Source organism: Entelurus aequoreus, linkage group LG05 (genome assembly GCF_033978785.1).
Source record: "Entelurus aequoreus isolate RoL-2023_Sb linkage group LG05, RoL_Eaeq_v1.1, whole genome shotgun sequence".
NCBI classification, from domain to species: Eukaryota; Metazoa; Chordata; class Actinopteri; order Syngnathiformes; family Syngnathidae; genus Entelurus; species Entelurus aequoreus.
This window is the reverse complement of record NC_084735.1, coordinates 16,690,227-16,714,692: the sequence shown is the minus strand read 5'-3', so window position 1 is coordinate 16,714,692 and position 24,466 is coordinate 16,690,227. Positions and strand designations below refer to the sequence as shown.

At 37.7% G+C, this 24,466-nt stretch overlaps 1 protein-coding gene across 4 annotated transcripts in view; it reads right to left on the bottom strand.

Annotated features, from left to right (window-relative positions):
* Window positions 1-24,466, bottom strand: part of LOC133650232 (roundabout homolog 2-like) — a 232,147-nt gene that overhangs the window by 120,604 nt on the left and 87,077 nt on the right. For all 4 annotated transcript variants that reach the window (XM_062047236.1, XM_062047237.1, XM_062047238.1 and 1 more), the window contains exons 4-6: window positions 24,280-24,400; window positions 20,114-20,252; window positions 9,733-9,860 (exon numbers count right to left, since the gene is read on the bottom strand). In XM_062047236.1, the coding sequence (XP_061903220.1) occupies window positions 9,733-9,860; window positions 20,114-20,252; window positions 24,280-24,400 (388 nt within the window). The remainder of the gene's footprint in view (window positions 1-9,732; window positions 9,861-20,113; window positions 20,253-24,279; window positions 24,401-24,466) is intronic.

Below are 24,466 nucleotides of genomic sequence, written 5' to 3'. Positions count from 1 at the left end.
TGAAATGTGAGCAGAAGATGAGAATGTTACATGCTAGCAGGTATCGTACTGGTAAAAGCCAACTAGCAAGCATAGCTTTCCATCTGTAATCTATCAAATTAATGTATGTTTGAATCAGTCTTTCTTAATTATAGGACTGTGGCCAATTGTGGGGCTTCAAGCGCCCCCCAAAATATCTGTTTCTCAGCTGTGGTCTGTTTTAACCAAATTCATGCAATATTTTACTGCATGTAGTGACTTTCTCCTCTTTCTAAATGACTTTGCTATGGTTGATCCCGTAACCTAAAAGTTGGGAGAAGGCACTCTTTCTACCTGAGCCACCTGAGTACATACAGTACATTCAATTGATGCACTGTACTGTAAACTTCAACTAAAGCACAATTGTGGCAAATTTAAACACAACTTACTGAATACATTCTTAACCTAGTATTTAAAAAAAAGCAATGGTAGTAATTACAGCGTTCTAAAACATCTCACACACGTACAAACAGACACATCCACTGAAAGATGGTATGGAATGAAATACTTACTGAATGAGCCAACTGTGATGGATGGAAGCAAAAGGGTGGAGAGCAAAATGAGAGACATGATGAGCTTCTGATGCATGTGGATGTTAAATAATACATGATAGCAAAATGTGTACTGGCCTGTCGCAAAAAAACAGTCTAAAAACTTGATTGATACATGCATAAAATCAGAATTGCACCAAGAATAACATTGTGAATAGCGCCTTAGAACATTCAAAACAGTTTATTATTGTAAGTTTTTTTTAGGGACTGCAAGTCCCTTTGTAAAGGAATCCCAAAGGGAGTCCTTTGCAATTCTGATTTGTGTTTTAAAACTAGTTGCCACATATTATGATGTTGGTTGTTTTCTAAAAAATAACGGCAACAGAACAATTTAGTTTGCTTCAAAGCACAAATGTATGCATGTTTTATTACATGTGGTATTACATTTATTTTTAGTTCTACAGCTGTATGCAATGGTCCATGTCAAAGCAGCTGCTACTGCTACTTCATTTAGCAACAAAAGCACATTTGTTTCATGCATTTATTGCGTGTGTAAGAATACACATTAAAGGTGCAACGGTACGCCATTATCATGGTTTGCTATGTATCTCGGTTTTTAAGGTCACGATTCAGTTAATTTTTGGTACAGTAGGGGAACGCAATGCACGACACACAACATCTTAAACTTAAAGATTTTGAAAATACCTCGGGATATGAGTTTAATTGGTTTTGTGACACAGCTCGTACTTTGAACAACTCAATTATGAAACCGCTTTGCCCATTGAAATGAATTGAAACCGATTTCATTGGGGCTTGGCCCACCCAGAACAGCACCATTTTAATATGTAACATGCTTTAAAAAAATAAAAACCAACATTAAGATTTGAAATAATGTATCAAAAACAATACAATATAATGTACTACAAACTACTACAGTAGTTTTATGAAGTAATATACTAATAATGTACAGCATTTACCATGGGGAGTGGACTTCTACGTTACCCCTTACAGCTGCTTCTCCGTCAAACACACCATCTGCAGCTTATCCATATTTTCATGAATAGGTGTCTGCCATTTAGATAATATTTTAGCATCCTTAGCTAGCGTTATCCACTCATTCTGCTTGAGTATGGTGCTGACTAGCAGTGATGCCCTCCAACAGCTGCACCAACTTATCTAGCTACACACATGGTCATGTTTTTGCTGATTTATTTCTTTAATTCAATAAATCTCATCCACTTCTCAGCACTGTCCTTCACACTCACTTTCTTCTTTCAGTGGCTGGAAAAACAAAGCTATTTTGATCTCTAGCTATAAGCTAATGCTAGCGAGTAAAAGTGGATGTTTTGGTCAGCTCTTACGGGGTTCACTGTGATATTTGCTACACCAACTAGCGGTGGGTAGGCTTGTAACCCCCATTTTTGCTCGTAACCTTAAACATAACAATTAGCCGAATCGTATCCCAAAAAATTCAGAAGCTAGCGCACTCATATCCCAAGGTATCACTGTATTCGAAACATGAAAAACTGCCAACTGCTGGCTAGATAATACCAATTTAAAAAGAAAACACATGTCATAAATACAGTACACATATAATAAATATATAATACATACATTAATAAAGAACTTAATTATAATATAATATATAATAATAATATGTATACTTTCCCCACTGGGGGCCACATATAGAACAATCTAAACTGTTTGTACTTTTGTAGATTTACGATGTTAAAACCAAACCAATGCATGCTTAACTATCTGAACAAAACGTCCACATCTTAGGCTTGTGTTAATAGTGACGAAGCAAATCAACATCTAATATTATACCTCATTAATAATGAATTCATTTTAGTTTGAGAATATACAGAAGCTCAATAAAACAACTAGCTTTGGGCAAAAAATGGACACCCTTTTCTTTTAAAGAATATGTGACACAAACAAGTGCAACAGTAACCTTTAGACTTTTATGAAATTAATAATTCCAGCTTGAATCGACATTTGTCATCTGCAGCACACTGATTTTGTCTTATCCACCATTTACATAATTCAAAGGCTTGTTTACCGAGTAGATGTGTGATGTGAGGCACAGTGTGCCTGGCACACCTTCTGTCCTTAAATTTTAATTTGTACCTCGTGGGAAATTGGTGCGTCTCTCCCAAAGGTCCCGTACCAAAAACTCCAATTAGTAATAGATGTACTGTTACACCCTGAATAAACAAGAATAGCATGCATGTGGATGTAGTTTTATGGTTTTGTGTCGACAGGCATCATAGACATGCATAAAAACTGAAGGGCCTGTTCAAAGATTCAATTGTTCCAAAGTGCTTTAAAAATTCCCTTTTATCATCACTTCTCACCCGAGTGTGTGCGTCTCTTTAAGGGACTGACTTTATTTTAATGCAATTTCAATGCTTTTTGATCTCGTCACTCTCTCCAGAGGCATGACGAATTGAGACTTGAAAAGGAACTTAATGTCTCCTCATCTCTCATACAGTCACAGGGAGCTGTCTGTAACCGGCGGCAGAATACGGTCTGTTTTAACCATGGAGACACAATACGTCTTTTGGTGTAATATCTCCTGGCACACATTCTCAACATTTGATTACAGCATTCAACATAACTTAAATCCCTGTGAAGCATACTTACAAAATGGAACACTAACACAGTAGAAGTGTGGTGACTCAAATGTTAACGTGTTTGTGGCATCACAGCACAATAATCACTAAGTGCAAAAAAACCTCAGCCAAAAACATATTGAAATATCTTTCATTACATCCTGAAGAAACCCTTTTACCAACCATTGCTGTAATATTATTGTCATCGCTTTTACTTATTGTGTAATCTCGTCAGAGGTCTTTAAAAGGGGGTTCGCTAAGGAGTCTTGAAATATTTGTTTGATTTAGACATTTTTTTAATATTTTTTTTATATTTCCTCACTTTTTTCACAAATTTTAAATGGCTTTTAATACACGGTAACAGTAATCCAACACAATGAAGTTTAGAAATAATGCTGTCGCTTGAGATCAATAATAGCATGTTTAAAATACTGTAAAAACATAAATATAAAATTTGATTATATTCACTTTAGCTCGCGATTATTAATCAAATCGCCAGCTAGCTATTATGCGATTAGCAGTGCTAGCTGCTAGGTAGTAATCGATTAGTGATTAACGGCGCTATACTTTATTATATTTCAATTAGAGGTGATCGATTCTTCAATGCATCACTATTAGAATGTGGACGTTTCATGAATTGATGGGCAAATGTCCAATTATCAATTACTGACATATGTTAAATACAATAATACAGACAGTTCTGCGGCGTGAATTCTAATATTCTCTAAATGTTAGTTCTCGGTTTGGTTTTAACTTGCAATGGGAGAACCATTAGCTATCATTCTTTTAACGTTATGTGTCAGCTGGGTTAGCGCGGAGGAAGGAGGAGGGAAGAGGAGAGCACAAGCTATCTTAGCTGTGGCGCTAAGCTATATATGTGTGTGTGTGTGTGTGTGTGTGTGTGTGTGTGTGTGTGTGTGTGTGTGTGTGTGTGTGTGTGTGTGTGTGTGCTTACGAGTGCATTTACTACATTAGTAACTGTACCTTGTTTGCAAGATTCAATGCATCAATAATGCAAGATTCTTGCAAACAGCAAATACTTTCAAAATGTGCACTCAATTTTACTGTACATATTTTCACCAAGTTTTGAGCAAATCAATTACTTGCAGTTCTATAAAACATTTAAAAATGTTTCCTGTATGACATTCTGACTACTAAATTAGATTTGTACCCAAATATTGGGGTATTTTCATTAGCAAATGTTATTTATGCCAGCAGAGCAGTGACCGTCCGCTGGTGCTGCTGCGCCGATAGCTACATGCTAGCATGAATGCTAGCTACAGCCACAACAAGCAGAGGAAAACGCTAATATGGCAAAGTTTACTGATTCAATGTCGTCAACAAAAGCAGCAGAGTTAAGTTAAACATATACTGTATGCCTTTGCTAAACGGACAGCCACCACATGCAGAACATCTAACATCTGTGAAGAGCAAGTCCTGCAAGAAGATTCATATTACCACAGATGATCTGTCGTACCTTGACGAGGCACAATTACAGCAATGATAAAACAACTTTACTACACAAACAAGAGCATCAACTTGCAACTACAGACTGAATGTGACGGTATTTTGCTTCCTGGTGAACGTTGGACATCTGTAAGTAATCACAATGAGCCGGGGTCGCATTGAACCAAAAAAGACATCAGCATTGTCATCTGAAATAGTAAACAAGCTTGTTTGTTTAAACAACTGTTTAAACTAAATAAGAATAAATGGTGCACTGTCTTAAGTTGCTGATGAGTGACTACATTATCAATTAGTAACTGTACCTTGTTTGCAAGATTTTTGCAAAGTGCTAAGACTTTCAAAATGTGCACCTAATTTTTACTGTACATATTTTTACCAAGTTTTGAGCAAATCATTGACTTGCAGTTCAGTCAAATATTTAAAAAACTTTCCTGTATGACATTCTGACTACTAAATTGCATTTGTACCCAAATATTGGGGTATTTTCTTTAGCAAATTTTACTTATGCAAGCAAATAATAACCCATGACACACATATACATTATATATATATGTATGTATATACACATTTTTATATATATATATATATATATATATATATATATATATATATATATATATATATATATATATATATATATATATATATATATATATATATATATATATATATATATATTAATCACATGCCTTAACATGTTAAGGTTGACAGCCTTAATATTATGTATACATGGAGAATCGGGATGACTGGAAGCAACGATGGAAGGCTCGTCTGAGGACGACCTAGAGAGATCTATATATATATATATATATATATATATATATATATATATATATATATATATATATATATATATATATATATATATATATATATATATATATATATATATATATATATATATATATATATATATATACAGTATATATATATATATATATATATATATATATGTATATATGTATATATACATATATGTATATATGTATATATATATATATACCTATATATATATATATATACAGTATGTATATATACATATATATATATATATATACATATATATATATAGTTATATAAAAAACATCAGTGTGTGAATGTGTGTGTGTGAATGGGTGAATGTGGAAAATAGTGTCAAAGCGCTTTGAGTTCCTTAAAAAAAGGTAGAAAAGCGCTATACAAGTACAACCCATTTACCATATATATTTATATATATATATATAACTATATATATATATATACAGTATATATATACTATATATATATATATATATATATATATATATATATATATATATATATATATATATATATATATATATATATATATATATATATATATATATATATATATATATATATATATTAATCACATGCATTAACGTGTTAAGGTTGACAGCCCTAATATTATATATATATATATATATATATATATATATTAATCACATGCATTAACATGTTAAGGTTGACAGCCCTAATATTATGTATATATATATATATATATATATATATATATATATATATATATATATATATATATATATATATATATATATATATATATATATATATATATATATATATATATATATATATATATATATATATATATATATATATATATATATATATATATATATATATATATATATATATATATGTATGTATTAGGCCTGTCAACCTTCACGCGTTAATGCATGTGATTATTAAAAAATTATAATGAATGAAGATTAATCACTTCTGACAGCCCTAATATATCAGAGTAGCCCATATATATCAAAAGCATATAATTATATATATATATATATATGTATATATATATATATATAGATATATTAATATGAAATTTATAGTTGAAGAGATAACGCGGAAACTATAAATTTCAATAACGGCACTGGACACATTTTTTTAACAGGCGATTAACGCAAACACTTCCTTTTTGGCACTCGGACCATGTCGTGGCAGGGGGAACTTGGCTGCAGTTCACTTGCTACTGATGAGACACAGGTGAGCAAAAATGAACAAAATAAAGTCTATTTTATGGAAATATCAAGTTGAAAGCCATGGCAAGTTGCTCTTCCGACAAGAAAGGACTATTTTTCGCCGTGAGAAGAGGCAACATCCTTACAGCAAAGGCCTGCTGCGCGTGTCGTACAGAAGTGGGTGGTGCTTAACTTCCGTGTTCAGATTACGGTTAAGGTGCAGTGATAACATAACATAATTTTCTTCAGTTAACTCAAAATTAATTGCGATTAATCGCAGAAATATATAATTTTTCGGCATTAATAAGTGTACCCAAGACAGATCATTTTTAAGGTTTTTAATACCATGACTGGACAATTAATTTGCTTTAATGAAATGTTTTTAAATATTATGCTTAGCAGAAATAAATAAACACATTTTTAAAGAGAATTACAATTTTAAAAAATACCTGCAGTGTGTTGGTGTTTTGCCATTTTCTATTTTGTAGGAATACAGAATTTGTGTTCCTGCTTCAGAAGCATTTACATTTAGAGGGGAGGAGCTACACTTCCATGTTAAAATAGCAGTTTCACGCATTAATAACAATAAATGTGGATTGTTATGATCATGATTTGATCGTCAAAGATGTTAGGTAATATTTTTTCTACATGAATAAATGTTTCTAATACTCTATACTTAACATGTTATACAAGTTAGCAGTAGTAGTAGTAGTTTATTTTGAACATGTTAAAAACAAAGCAAAATAAAAAATTATGAAAAAAGGAAATAATCGTGATAATATTCCATAAAGGACAAAAATAGAAGCAAATATTTCACAATGAAAACACATAAAAAATGAAAACAATACATAATTGTTAGTTTTATTCATATCCAAAAAGGAGTGGGAAGAAGTGAAACTTATTTACTCCCACCCTTTATTTTATAAATCAAGTAACTAGCTTTCTTATCATCATTATAACTTTATACAATTATAAATTGACCGGTCTTATTACAATATATTATCAATAATCTTATACACACTTTACTCACTTTTCTTTGCCACATATTACAGTACATAAGTACAATAACTGATGGTTACACCAAACAATAACAAGTAAATAACTCCCCAAATAATTAGAATAATAATAATAATGTAAACACTTTGTGATTGTTAGAAACTCTCATTTTTGTACATATTGAAAATCATGTCTTTGTATCATTGTTTTAAACAAAATCAAGGTTGGACATCATTTTAATTCCGCATTCAAACTGTTCCATAGTTTAACATATTGAAAAAATATGTGGGGGAAAAATTTATGTTGTTCACAGTTTTTGGGCTGTTTTTGGGCCGCTAATTAACAAAAATGGTGCGCTGCATTTGTACTGAGAAGTTTGAATTTTGCTTAACTCTTAGTCAAAAATTTCAACTGAAAGCGCCACCTGAAGTCCGATTTTCACTCAGAAAGTCGGAGAGTCTTTGCAATACTTGGCTTCAAAGATTGCTGCTCTGAGTGTAAAAAATAATAAAAACTTCTGAAATATCCGTTATTAGCGCTTCTGACAATTTTTTTGTTTAACTAGATTAGCCGTATAGGATGTATTTTAGTGTAAACTAAATTTTCTACTGTGTTTTATAAGTTCTACATCATTAGCAATATTGTCTGTTTCCTATTCGTAGACCGTGTTTGAAGGTTGCAGAAGGACAGTCATTTTTTTTGGTAAGTTGTTTATATTCAAATAAGACTAGTGCAAAAATAGCTTTGCTGGATGTGGCCATCTTGAAATCCTACATAACTATGACATCATTCCCAACTCTGACTTCCAACTTATGAGGTTAATGGAACGCACCATAATATAGTACTTTTAGCTTTACCATTAAATAAACGATTTCTCGAGGCAGAAAACAATCCTCTATCTTCTTTGTAATCAAGGTACTGGAATTACTCGAGGAATCGTTTCTCCCATAATTTTCGTGCTGAAAACATTGCTTCACCTTGACCAAACGCAAAACTGTCTATCGAGTGAGTCACTATAGAATTGATCATAATTAGGGATGTCCGATAATATCGGACTGCCGATATTATCGGCCGATAAATGCTTTAAAATGTAATATCGGAAATTATCTGTATCGGTTTCAAATAGTAAAATTTATGACTTTTTAAAACGCCGCTGTGAACACGGACGTACGGAAAAGAATAGAGCACCAATAAAACTTAAAGGCACTGCCTTTGCGTGCCGGCCCAATCACTAATATCTACGGCTTTTCACACACACAAGTGAATGCAAGGCATAGTTGGTCAACAGCCATACAGGTCACACTGAGGGTGACCATATAAACAACTTTAACACTGTTACAAATATGCGCCACACCGTGAACCTACACCAAACAAGAATGACAAACACATTTCGGGAGAATATCCGCACCGTAACACAACATAAACACAACAGAACAAATACCCAGAACCCCTTGCAGCACTAACTCTTCCGGGACGCTACAATATACACCCCCCCCCCCTACCTCAACCCTGAACCCCCCAACCCCAACCCCGCCCACCTCAACCTCCTCATGCTCTCTCAGGGAGAGCATGTACCAAATTCCAAGCTGCTGTTAAAAATAATGCACTTTGTGACTTCAATAATAAATATGGCAGTGCTATGTTGGCATTTTTTCCATAACTTGAGTTGATTTATTTTGGAAAACCTTGTTACATTGTTTAATGCATCCAGCGGGGCATCACAACAAAAATAGGCATAATAATGTGTTAATTCCACGACTGTATATATCGGTATCGGTTGATATTGGAATCTGTAATTAAGAGTTGGACAATATTGGAATATCGGATATCGGCAAAAAAGCCATTATCGGACATCTCTAATCATGATACATGCAACACATCATGGATGTTATTTCAACTACAGTACATACACTGTCGACGAACGTAATTTAAGTATTGCTAGCGTTTTTGTATGCATAATTAAAGTGATTTAGAGGCAGAATGGTTTGCTTCCATTAGCTGCCTTGCCTGAGCAAGTTGACTATTACAAATTAGAATGCAAAAACAACCCCCAAACACCTTTTGTTTTCTTGTCTCTCGAGAGGATTGTGAACGATAGGCATTAATAGAGCAGTTTCTCTTTAAATAGGTGTGTCTGACATGCTGGACTCGCCAACGCCTTACCATGCACTTGCAGAGTCGCTGCTGCCTCGGCTTTGCCCACACTGTTCTCTGACACACACGTGTAAGTGCCCTCGTCCTCGGCTCGCACCTGGCTCAGGCGCAGACTGTTGTCAGCGCGAATGTCAAATCTGGAAAACAAGTCAACACTGAAGCTGAAGCACCAAATACTAACATACAACTGTCAAAACATCCATCCATCCATTTTCTACCGCTTGTCCCTTTCGGGGTTGCTGGGGGTGCTGGAGCCTATCTCAGCTGCATTCGGGCGGTAAGCGGGGTACACCCTGGACAAGTCGCCACCTCATCGCAGGGCCAACACAGATAGACAGACAACATTCACACTCACAAAACATTGCAGTATCAAATATATAGCGGGGAAAATAAGTATTTGATCCCCCTATATTTTATAAGTTTACCCCCTTAAAATACTGTATATGAACAATACAGATTTGTTAAAGCAGGTTTATTGTAACAAAGAGATATAATGTAAAAAAAAAAATCCAGATAAATGATGTCAAAAAAGGTGGTAAATTAAATTGTAATTGCATCCATCCATTTTCTACCGCTTGTCCCTTTTGGGATCACGGGGGGTGCTGGAGCCTATCTCAGCTGCATTCGGGCAGAAGGCGGGGTACACCCTGGACAAGTCGCCACCTCATCACAGTTTGTAATTGATTGAGTGAAATATGTATTTGATCCCAACAGAAAATGTGCCGTAGTACTTGGTTTTAAACGTGTGTTGTACTGTAGTTGGTCAGCAGGCTTGCAAACATGTCAGGAGAGATTTTGGTCAGAAAAAGATCCAAAGAGCTGATTGTTCCACCCCCATGTTTGACAGAGAGGTATTTGACTTTGAGGTATTGTTGGGCTCATATTCACATTTCACTGCCTCCAATCACACCAGTAGAGGTGATGGCAAAAAGCCCAATTTTAGGTATGGTGTGACCATATAACATTCTCCCAAGCCTTGTGGGAGCCATTCAGGTGTTGATTGTCTAACTTCAGACAGGTCTGTAGGTGTGTCTTCAGGGGGGACCATGAGGGCACTGCAGGATGTCAATCCATCAGAGCAAAGTACTGTATGTTACCAATTCCTTTTTTCGCTGACTGTGCTCCCAACTCCCTTGAATTCATAAACCAGAACTTCCCTTGAGATTTTGGACCAAAATGTGAAATCTACTAGGAAGCTCGACAGGCCATTGATTGTTATCTTGCATTTAATCCATCTGTGAATAATTATAGCAATAGTGTTTTTTTTCTTTCAACAAGCTTCTCGCTGATGGTCTTGTAGTCCATTGTAATCTTGTGCGGGCCTACAATCTTGTCCTTGATGTCTTTTGACAGCTCTTTGACAGTGTCTTTTACCCACAAAATGAGTTGAGGTTATGAGTACTAAAGAGCCAGGAATGATTTGTGTGGTTCATGGACATATAAATGATCTGCTGCAGTCACAATGTTTGCTCATTAGTAAATAAACCAATACTTATTTATACACATTCATCTATAACTTTAGCCCAAAGTGTTTTTTGTTTTGTTTTTTTTGTCTTTATATTGTATCTCTGTTACAATAAACCTACCATAAAAGGTCTGTACTGTTTTTAACTTTTCTGAATGTTTCCCTACTATAAGAAGGCATGCAAAATGCTTATTTTACTGTCTACATATTGTTAAAAGTAGAAGTTGAAAAGAAAATGGTTAATGTGTCAAGATTTCCATAGAGATTTGGGCAACAATAAAAGCATGCAAAATGCTTATTTGACTGTCTACATATTGTTAAAAGTAGAAGTTGAAAAGAAAATGGTTAATGTGTCAAGATTTCCATAGAGATTTGGGCAACAATAAAATATTCCATCACATCTCCCCTCCCTTTTCCTCTACGGTGTCAACAAGATGGCTTAAGGAGGATAGAATACCGCAGTAGGGCTGTCTTCAACTAAGCATTTTTATAAGTTATTGCCGATAAATGATATTACCGTCAGCATTATTTGAAGACTAAATTAATTAATTCATTATGTAATCATAATAGAAGTAAGGATCTTTGGGCACCTCCCTATTCGATCCTATTCCAATATTGGGGTGACGATATGAGCCAGAATCGATTCCCGATTCTCGATCGAAACTGATTCTCGCACTGTATTATTTGGTATAGAAATCATAATAAAACCTTTACAAAACAGGTCACAGATTACAAAACTCATTTTGGTTGCTGACATATAACATGTATGAGTAAGCCTGGCGATGTCTTAAAAACATATTTAAGAAAATGTATTGATTCTAAAAAATTTTTAAATTTTGTTTAAAATTAAGAATCGATTTAGAATCTGATTAAATAAGAATCGCGACAACATTCACACACTAGGGCCTATTTAGTGTTGCCAATCAACCTATCCCCAGGTGCATGTCTTTGGAGGTGGGAGGAAGCTGGAGTACCAGGAGAGAACCTACACAGTCACGGGGAGAACATGCAAACTCTACACAGAAAGACAATGAGCACGGGAATCGAACCCAAGACCTTAATCAATAGTATTATTTACAATTGTTGCCATCACTTTTCAACAAATTGGGCATTCTTGCTCGTTTGTTCGTGTTGGAGGGCTCGTCTTGCTCACTTGTACAAAGCCAAAATATTTCCAAACCAAAATTTTGGCTCTGCAATCATCTTTTATCTTCCTAATTTGTGTTACTTTGCGGTGCTTCTCATTAGCGAGTCATGACTAGTGGGGCTCTGTACGTGCATCCTGTGTGTGTAAGCTAGCGGTCCCGCCTTTGCCCACAGAAACAAAGATTGTAGATGACTGCCAAGATGATTCACTCTGTTGATTTAAGTCTGCTATTGCATAAACACACTTAAAGTTATCAAGTTCATTTTCATTTACTCAGCCCAGACCTATTTCATAGTTGAATCTGATTTGTTAGATTTTGCAAACAGTCAACTACTAATGTACTTCAGTGCAGGGGTAATGTACAAACCCCGTTTCCATATGAGTTGGGAAATTGTGTTAGATGTAAATATAAACGGAATACAATGATTTGCAAATCATTTTCAACCCATATTTAGTTGAATATGCTACAAAGACAACATATTTGATGTTCAAACTGATAAACATTTTTTTTTTGAAAATAATCATTACCTTTAGAATTTGATGCCAGCAACACGTGACAAAGAAGTTGGGAAAGGTGGCAATAAATACTGATAAAGTTGAGGAATGCTCATCAAACACTTATTTGGAACACCCCACAGGTGAACAGGCAAATTGGGAACAGGTGGGTGCCATGATTGGGTATAAAAGTAGATTCCATGAAATGCTCAGTCATTCACAAACAAGGATGGGGCGAGGGTCACCACTTTGTCAACATATGCGTGAGCAAATTTTTGAACAGTTTAAGAAAAACCTTTCTCAACCAGCTATTGCAAGGAATTTAGGGATTTCACCAACTATGGTCCGTAATATCATCAACGGGTTCAGAGAATCTGGAGAAATCACTGCACATAAGCAGCTAAGCCTGTGACCTTCGATCCCTCAGGCTGTACTGCATCAACAAGTGACATCAGTGTGTAAAGGATATCACCACATGGGCTCAGGAACACTTCAGAAACCCACTGTCAGTAACTACAGTTGGTCACTACATCTGTAAGTGCAAGTTAAAACTCTCCTATGCAAGGCGAAAACCGTTTATCAACAACACCCAGAAATGCCGTCGGCTTTGCTGGGCCTGAGCTCATCTAAAATGGACTGATACAAAGTGGAAAAGTGTTCTGTGGTCTGACGAGTCCACATTTCAAATTGTTTTTGGAAACTGTGGACGTCGTGTCCTCCGGACCAAAAAGGAAAAGAACCATCCGGATTGTTATAGGCGCAAAGTATAAAAGCCAGCATGTGTGATGGTATGGGGGTGTATTAGTGCCCAAGAGATGGGTAACTTACACATCTGTGAAGGCGCCATTAATGCTGAAAGGTACATACAGGTTTTGGAGCAACATATGTTGCCATCCAAGCAACGTTACCATGGACGCCCCTGCTTATTTCAGCAAGAAAATGCCAAGCCACGTGTTACATCAACGTGGCTTCATAGTAAAAGAGTGCGGGTACTAGACTGGCCTGCCTGTAGTCCAGACCTGTCTCCCATTGAAAATGTGTGGCGCATTATGAAGCCTAAAATACCACAACAGAGACCTCCGGACTGTTGAACAACTTAAGTTGTACATCAAGCAAGAATGGGAAAGAATTCCACCTGAGAAGCTTAAAAAATGTGTCTCCTCAGTTCCCAAACGTTTACTGAGTGTTGTTAAAAGGAAAGGCCATGTAACACACTGGTGAACATGCCCTTTCCCAACTACTTTGGCACGTGTTGCAGCCATGAAATTCTAAGTTAATTATTATTTGCAAAAACAAAATAAAGTTTATGAGTTTGAACATCAAATATCTTGTGTTTGTAGTGCATTCAATTGAATATGGGTTGAAAAGTATTTGCAAATCATTGTATTCCGTTTATATTTACATCTAACACAATTTCCCAACTCATATGGAAACGGGGTTTGTACAGGAGTCTTCAACGTTTATGGAGAGAGGAAGCAGGTATCCCCTACTTAATAGACATCGATTGGTATGTTTTTTTCAGGGCCGAAACCGAATATTAGTAGTCATATTTGAAGCCGATGTTCATCTGCAGTAAAAAAAAATACTTAAACATGAATGGTATACATCAGTAAACAGCTGGACAATACTTTAAGTTGTTTTTTTCAACATTAATTTTGAGGAAACGTCCGACCAGTAGCGACATAATGTTTAGTGCGGCACAAATAACAACATCAAGGAATTTCAGAAAACACCTTTATAATTTGTGTCTAATGCGGTGTGTCAGAAGAGAATTAACATTGCATTTCAAAATATGGGAAATCTCCTGGGAAAATTGGTAGAAAAATGGGATTTCTCTACATCACAATAACTCAGCATCTACTCAATTTTATATAATTTTGGAGCAGTTTATGGATTTAATACATTGTAAGCGTTCCTTATGAGGAATTCTGAAATATTGTGGACATTTAATTACAATCAATTTTAGGCTCCTATGTGCAGCTTATAGATGAGACATTTTTCAAACTGGTAGACATCAATTCTTCCAGGATGTCATAAAAACAGCAAACATGAGCATCTACATGAAAAATATGATTTACCTAATATAATATATATATATATATATATATATATATATATATATATATATATATATATATATATATATATATATATATATATTTTTTTTTTTTTTTATTTTTTTTTATTTTTTATTATTTTTTTTTTTTAAGTAAGTTTTGAAAGCTACGCAGAAGAGTGATTGATTGTTTGATTGAAAAGTTTATTGACATCTTAGAGAATTGAATCCATGTAATGCTTTAAACAGGCAAATGGATGGCACAAAAAGCCAAAAGGCTTGTTTCCATTGTGGTTCATTAAATATTCATCACATTTGATACATTCAATAATAAAAGTTATATATAAAAAATATAAAATGTATATAAAAAATGACGTTAAAAAAATGGATAAAGTATGTACATATACACAGTATACATGTCAGGTGATTTGAAAAACAATATATGCAAAACAGAATGAGAAAATATATATACTCTGTTTGATGCTTCGGAAAGTTGCTGGAGATCAATTTTGGTTCAGATCAGGTAGAGGTTGAGCTGAGCCATGATTTTATGGCAATTCTAAAATTTAGTAGGGAAGTTCGAATTTTAAGGTCTTTTGGTAGTGCATTTCACTGTGTGGTGGCAAAATAGTAGAATGCATTTTTTTCCCATGAGAGTCTTGAATTTGGGGGGGGACGAGGTCTGAGGAACTCCCTCTTGTGTAGTACCTGTGAGCATCACTTACTCTGGTGAAATAGTTTGACAGGTACTTGGGGACAGTTTCTCTGAGTATTTTGAATACCAGGCACCTTGCAATTTGGTGTACTCTTTCCTCAACTCTAAGCCATCCCAAATTGGTAAAGTGGGCTTGAGTTAGGTGAGTCATGTATGGGAGGATGAGCAGGAGTCTCACCAGCTTGTTTTGGGAAGTTTGCTTTTTAGGGGCTTGGAGATACTGGTGACACTGTATGAGGGCACCGGAAGGGGTCTTAAGTGTATCCCTGTTGATAAACGCAGAAATCCTGCCCAAAAATCTAGTTTTATTATTGATCTTGGTGATTGCTTTTAATGCCATTTTTTCACTCGAGAGAGTGTTGTCCAATATACAACCTAGGTAAATTACCTTGTCTTTGCTGGTGATTATGGTATCACCTGCTTTATACTTAAAGCCCAGGGATTTACCTAGGTTGTGCTTGGACCCAAATAGGATGGACTCTGTTTTACCCAGGTGTAGTGACAGTTTGTTTTGCGAAAGCCAGAGACAGAGATTACTTAGTTTGGTGCTGAGTGCACTTTCAACCTTCAATTTGTCCCTGTCCGAGGCCAGGACCGCGAACAGGAACAAATTGCTGTTACATGCTGATTTCATGTCATTCATCAAGAATAACAATGGTCCCAGAATGCTCCCCTGTGGGACACCACAGCTCACCTTGAGGGGAGAGGACAGTGAGATGTACGAGGAATAGAAAATGTGGTGAGGGGCATAGCCGTGTAAAAAAAGGTAACTCTTCACAAGCAGGGCAAACGGGCTGGTTATTTATTAAGTATTTATTCAATATTTTTTAAATACTGAAAATTAGTATCATCCACCTCCAAAGACATACACCTGGCGATAGGTTGATTGGCAACATCAAATTGGCCCTAGTGTGTGAATGTTGTCTGTCTATCTGTGTTGGACATGTGATGAGGTGGCGACTTGTCCAGGGTGTACCCCGCCTTCTGCCCAAATGCAGCTGGGATAGGTTCCAGCACCCCAGCAACCCAGAGAGGCACAGTAGAAAATATTCTCTGGGATATTTATTCATCCACTGTAAGCCCTTTTACTCACCGCGTGAGATTGTTTCATTCATTCTCGTGGCTGTTTACATCCCGCTCGGCGCGGACGTGCGTGACGCTCAGCGCGCGCTCGCAGGACAGATCTTACATGTGGAACGGTCTTTTCCTGACTCTCTTGTTATCGTGCTTGGTGACTTTAACTAGGGAAATTTGAGCCAGGAATTACCAAAGTATAGACAGTTTATTAAATGCCCAACCAGAGAGGAGAACACGCTGGATCACTGCTACACTACATTGAGCAAGGCTTTTCATGCAGTCCCGCGCGCTGCTCTTGGACTATCAGATTACGTGATGGTGCACTTAATCCCTTCATACAGACAGAGACTGAAACTGGCTAAACCTGTTATGAGGAACATTAAGTGTTTCACCGCCGAGTCTGTGGACGAGTTGCGTGCTTGTTGGGAAACGACAGACTGGGAGGCAATTGGAGCGGCCACGAACAATCTGGACGAGTATACGGACACTGTGACCTCATACATACAGTTCAATGAGGCGCGCATCATTCCAACGCGCACCAGGGTTTGTTATAACAACGACAAGCCCTGGTTCACACCCAAGCTCCGACAGCTGCGCAAGAAGAAGGAGGCTGCGTGGAGAAGCGGGGACCGAAGTACATACAGAGAAGCGAAGTACCACTTCACCAGGGAAGTGGAGAAAGCTAAATCTGTGTACTCTAACCGTCTACAGGAACAGTTCCGCTCCAATGATTCTGCGGCAGTTTGGAGAGGTCTAAGGGCCCTTACGAACTATAAGCCCAAAACCCCCCAGGCCCTGAATGACCGGACTCTCGCTCAGGGCCTCAACACACATTACTGTCGTCATGAACGGCCTTCAGCTCATCAAAGCCATGCTCCCCCCACCATCACCCTCCCCACCAATGCCAGCACATCATTAAAGGAGTTAAAGGACTCAAAGGACTCCAATGACATCACAGGACTCCAAAAACACAATAAGACTGTAAAGACCCTCTCCATTAAAGAAGAGGATGTATGCCGGCAGTTCTTGAAGCTGAATACGCGGAAGGCCCCGGGGCCGGATGGTGTCTCCCCCTCCACTCTCAGACACTGTGCGGACCAGCTGGCTCCTGTCTTCACTGACATTTTTAACACCTCTCTGGAGCTATGCCGCGTGCCGTCCTGCTTTAAGACCTCTACCATTGTCCCTGTCCCCAAGAAAGCACGGATCACAGGACTAAATGACTACAGGCCGGTCGCGCTGACGTCTGTGGTCATGAAGTCCTTTGAACGCTTGGTCCTGCCCCACCTCAAGGACATCACCGCCCCCCTCCTGGACCCACTGCAGTTCGCCTACAGAGCCAACAGGTCTGTGGATGATGCAGTGAACCTGGCCCTCCACTTCATCCTGGAGCATCTGGACTCCCCAGGAACCTACGCTAGGATCCTGTTTGTGGACTTCAGCTCTGCCTTCAACACCATCCTCCCTGGACTGCTACGAGACAAGTTCTACCAGCTCAGCGAGCCCGACTCCCTCTGCAGTTGGATTAATGACTTCCTGACAGACCGAAGACAGCAAGTAAGGCTGGGGAAGATTGTCTCGGACAGTCGAACCACAAACACTGGTACTCCTCAGGGCTGTGTACTCTCCCCCTGGCTCTTCTCCCTGTATACAAACTGCTGCACCTCCAGTCACCAATCCGTAAAACTGCTCAAGTTTGCGGATGACACCACCCTCATCGGGCTCATCTCGAATGGCGATGAGTCCGCCTACAGGAGAGAGGTGGACCGGCTGACGTCCTGGTGCAGCCTCAACAACCTGGAACTGAACGCCCAGAAAACAGTGGAGATGATCATGGACTTCAGGAAAGTCACAGCCCCACCATCCTCCCTCACCCTGATTGACTCTCCCACCCCCGTCCCCATTGTGGACTCCTTCCGTTTCTTGGGCACCATCATTACCCAGGACCTCAAGTGGGAGCTGACCATCAGCTCCCTCATCAAGAAGGCCCAGCAGAGGATGTACTTCCTGCGGCAGCTGAGGAAACTTAAGGTGCCGACCGAGATGCTAGTGCAGTTTTACTCAGCCATCATAGAGTCCATCCTGACCTCCTCCATCACAGTGTGGTTCCCCGGCGCCACAGTCCAGGATAAGAATAGACTGCAACGTATCGTACGTGCTGCGGAGAAGGTGATTGGCTGCAAGCTCCCATCCCTCCAGGACTTGTTCTCCTCCAGGACCAGGAGGCGTGTGGGTCGGATCACAGCTGACTCTTCTCACCCTGGACACACACTATTCTCCCCTCTCCCCTCAGGCAGGAGACTACGCTCCATCCAGACCCACACCTCCCGCCACCTGAACAGTTTTTTCCCCTCGGCCATCAGGCAAATGAACAAGAACTCCTAACAGCAGCTCCTTGAATTCCTTGAATCCCTTCTAAGTCTATCTGATAGCTCAGTCACAGCTCTTTTTATACCAAATATGTGTTATATGTGTTTTATGTCGCACGTTTGCACCAAGAAAAATTCCTAGTTTGTGAACCCGTTCTCAAACAATGGCAATAAAACTATTCTGATTCTGATTCTGATTCTGATTCTGAAAATGGATGGATGGATATGTGTATATATTTAATCTGCTGATGGAGTTCTGATGTAGTTGTAAAATAATTAAACATTTAAAAATTTAAATAAAAAAATAAACATTTAAAGAAAGACACATACTGATAAAAAAGGCCATTACTAATATATGTGAAAATACCAAATATTGGTCAGTCTCTACTGCTAGTATACTAATTTATTAGTATATACTTTACTAAGATATTGAAAGATAGTATAGCGCTGCTATTAGTTAGCTGGTAGCTAGTGCCGCGAAACGCTAGCGCTGCTAAACACCAGCGCTGCTAAATGCTTGTGCCACTTATCGCTAGCTTCATTAGTCGCTAGTGCAGTTATTAGCTCGCACCGCTTATCGCTAGCACTGCTAATGGTTAGCTGGCAACTACAGCGTTAATCACTAGCTGGGAACCAGGACGTTACTGGCTATGTAGCTGCTAGTGCCACTATTAGCTCGCTGGCAACTAGCGCGCTAGTTCCTAGCTTGCAGTTAGCGATTGTAATCTGTCGCTGGCAATTTAAGCGCTAATTGCTAACTGTCTTAAATGCTAACATACAATAAAGTGTATCAAAATGGGCCCCTGCATCTTCCTTTTTCTACATGCGGTCATTGGTGGAAGAGGTTTGGACACTCCTGTTCTAATGTGTAGATTGTAAGGCTGGGTGTGATATAATAATCGATACGTTACTAACTTCTGTAATAACAATAATTTTTTTCCAAATGTTGCTTTAAACCTGGAAGCTGTTCATTTATTCAAATGTTGCTGGAAATGACTTGTGTGCTGGTAGCGATGATGCCACATGGACTAAGTGTTGCAGGTAAAATGACCATTTTATATTGTACCTGCCCCGAGGTAACTCCCCTTCCTCTACTCGCCAGCGGACAGTCGGAGTTGGATCTCCATGTACCTCGCAGAAGAAGTCCACTGTATCGTCTGCCAACACCACCTGGTTCACCGGCTGCTTGGTGAACACCGGCCTCTCTGCACAGGTGAACAGGAGATGATTATTCATCAGTTTAAACACTGCTGAGCAGGATACGAACTGAACATTAGGCACAGGTGCAGACACAAATACTTGATTTTTTTAATTTAAATAATGCTCTTTTTTGACTTGCATAATTAACCCACGTTTGTTGTGCTATCCTCCTAGGTTTTTTGTTTTGTTTGTGATAACAATATTTGAACAATTTTAGTTAGCGCATTAGAATTGTTAAATGGCTTCAAATGGACATTTATCAGTGAATTACACTTTTTTATTTTGCCTATCATTTACAATCTCTAGTGAGACAAGAACTCATACAGGCGTGGTCAAAAGTTTACATACACTTGTAAAGAACATAATGTCGTGGCTGCCTTGAGTTTCCAATACTTTCTACAACTCTTGTTTTTTTATGATAGAGTGATTGGAGGACATACTTATACTTGTTGGTCACAAAAAACATTCATGAAGTTTGGTTCTTTTATTCATTTATTATGGGTCTACTGAAAATGTGAGCAAATCTGCTGGGTCAAAAGTATACATACAGCAATGTTAATATTGTCTTAATATGTCTTTTGGCAAGTTTCACTGCAATAAGGCGCTTTTGGTAGCCATCCACAAGCTTCTGGCAAGCTTCTGGTTGAATTTTTGACCACTCCTCTTGACAAAATTGGTGCAGTTCAGCTAAATGTGTTGGTTTTCTGACATGGACTTGTTTCTTCAGCATTGTCCACATGTTTAAGTCAAGACTTTGGAAAGGCCATTCTAAAACCTTAATTCTAACCTGATTCAGCCATTCCTTTACCACTTTTGACGTGTGTTTGGGGGTCATTGTCCTGTTGGAACATCCAACTGCGCCCAAGACCCAACCCCCGGGCTGATGATTTTAGGTTGTCCTGAAGAATTTGGAGGTAATCCTTCTTTTTCATTGTCCCATTTACTCTCTGTAAAGTACCAGTTCTATTGGCAGCAAAACAGGCCCAGAGCATAATACTACCACAACCATGCTTGACGGTAGGAATAGTGGTCCTGTGATTAAAGGCCTTTTCTTCTCCAAACATATTGCTGGGTATTGTGGCCAAACAGCTAAATTTTTGTTTCATCTGACATCACATGGACAAAGGACCTTCTGGAGGAAAGTTCTGTGGTCAGATAATTGATAATGTATGTTGCTGTATGTATACTTTTGACCCAGTAGATTTGGTCACATTTTCAGTAGACCCATAATAAATTCATAAAAGAACCAAACTTCATGAATGTTTTTTGTGACCAACAAGTATGTGCTCCAATCACTCTATCACAAAAAAATTTGAGTTGTAGAAATTATTGGAAACTCAAGACAGCCATTATGTTCTTTATAAGTGCATGTAAAGTTTTGACCACGACTGTATGGTTTTCAGTTTTTTATGCGTTCTGATTTTTAATATACGACTAACTAACAAAGTTGCCATGGATAAAGCCCTCTAAAAACAACCAGAACCCGCCAACAATATTCAATTTAGATGAGGTGTCCTGCATAACAACCACGTTTTAGTGTTAACCAGTGTTATCATTAGAACTAATGCAGAGGAACTACTTTTAGCGGCGCTTTGGTCACAGAGCGGCAACTAGCTTATGCAGCTACTAACCTACTGAGCCAGCGTCTGCATCACCTCTGAGTGGGTCAAAGTTAATACTAGATTACAAATAATGCCTCACATTTGAATAGTGGAGGTCGTGGCCATAAGCCTGTTGGGGAATTTGCCTGTTGGAAACAACAAGTTGTTGATATATGTTAAAGGTTTCTGAAATCTATTCAATAATATTTTTTCATCATTACCATATCAATTCCGTTACAATTAGTTGAGTTAGATTATTGTAATGGTGCAAGTATTTTGCTTCTTTTTAAAAAGGTGCAGGTGGATAAATACATAAGGATTTACATGACATTTTCAATAATGCACAGTAGTAGAACGAATTTAGAGACAAAACACACGTTTATGTTTAAATCACTATAGCGTCAGTACATACTTTTCCGGATGCAGTAATTATGTGTAGATTTAAATTAGGGGTGGGTGACATGGCCTAAAAGCTATATCAAAATATATATTGCAGCCTCTTGCAATAACGATAAATATCACAATATATTATTTTGTATATAAATGATTATGGAACAAATTCAAGACGGGTTAAAACGTCTCCTAATTTGGCTGCTGACATATGCGGTAACATATTGCATCATTTCACTTTGTATGCACAAACAATTTCAAGTGTATCAAAGTGTGCGCACACATTTCTTTTTTACATCCCAAACAATGTGGAATTGAGCACACACATTGGATTGGCTGGCCTCTCTTTGTCCACGCCACCATTTAAATACGTAAATCATATTTAAATTAGCCATGCGCCTGCCGTCCCACAGTCTGCACAATCAGAAAACTCGAAGATAATGAACAAGACAGAGAAATTGAAGGAAAAAATGAAGGAATTCAGCCACAGGGAGTAGGAGGTGCTTCTTGCTTAAGTTAAGGCGTGACAAAATCTATTATGTGGCATGCTGTACTCTCGTGTTGCTAGAAGACAAAAGAGGGTTGCGTGGGCTAAAGTGTGCAAGGCTTTCAATGCTGTGGAGTCAGAGCATCGCACACAGGAACAAATAAGAAATAAGTTGCACTGCATCAGGAAGAATGTGAAAAAGAAGAAGCATGTACATGGCCAAAACAGGCGAGGGGACTGGAGATAAAGTAGTGAAAATGTGTTCATGCAGTAGCCTGCTCACAGCCAGATTAGTTTCATGTGAAAAGTATGTAATATTTGGTTTAAAATATCTTAAATTTAAACATGCCAGCGCTGTCAAAAAGGATACAAAAGACTTAAACTCTTGTTTGATTACTCAATTTATTATTACAACCCAGGAGAGCTCCATGTGGTAGCAACCACATGATCCAAAGTTAAGCCATTCATCCACCGTCTCTGATGCCATTATTACTGTCAGACCGACTGGCCAGCTGTGCTATAGTCACAAGAACACATTGTGACAGCAATAGGTAGCAAATGATCGCCTGAACAAATTAATTTGGCTCCTCACAAATAATAAAATGAGGCAATAAATGCACAGCATGAATTATAAGCTAGATAAATTATTAGACATCCTCACAAATATAAATATGAATATGAAGCATTAAATGCATGGGCGAAAAAGTTAATTTTGTGTCCTTGCCTTGATCTTTTACATTTTTTAAATCAAATGTTGACAGAGCCAAAACAACCACCTCTGTGTGTCGCCAAAGTATCCACAACATGTAGAATGTGTGTATGCCAGTCATGAAGTTGGCATGAGGCATCACACGTGTTCCATTCAGTTCACTCTTGCTACATCTGAACCTAACCGTGAAAAAGGGCATACGCCAGGTTTTTGTGCATTCACACGCTTAATACATGAGGCCCCAGGTCACCACACAGATTATTAAAGATTATTTGGGATTGTTCAAAGTCATTTTGAATTAATACACTATTTGTACACTCATTGTTCAGTTAAGTAGCATGTTTTGCTCTTCATTTACCTCTTTTTCGTATGATCTAAAACTAAAACCTTAAGTAAGAAGGCCTGGTTGTTTACGAAAAGAATTTATACATTTTATTCTGCTTGTTGGAATCAATACAGACTTCCAGAGCAACTATGCTGCTGTTGGTCCGCTGAGAGAATCACCTAAAATAGTGTAGAAGGAAAAAAGCCAAAAGGTTAAAGGAGCAAAGCAAAGGGCAGCCAGGAGGGAAGCACTCATCTTCTGCTTTAGAACTGTGAGATGGATTCAAACTGTGCAACCCTCAAGAGAAACATCCCAGAGAAAAAGGAAAACAAAGGAAGCTACATTTGGCCTCATAGCAGCAGAGCCAACATTACAATCATTAACGTTACTATATTTTATGGTAATAGTAATGTTCCTATGTTGAATATTTATGTCACAAGTTCACATTAGACTTAGACTTAGACCAACTTTAATGATCCACAAGGCAAATTGTTCAACAAACAAACGACACATGACTTACCAAACACCACCAATTCAGCTGGATCACTGTCTCTCTCTCCAACCATGTTGGTGCCAACACAAACATACATGCCAGCATCACTTTTCCTGCTGTTGGAAATCATCAATTTGCCACCTCGCATCTGAAAATGAGAAGTACATTACATGGTTATGGTTAGGTTATTTAGTCAATTTTGAATATGCGTACA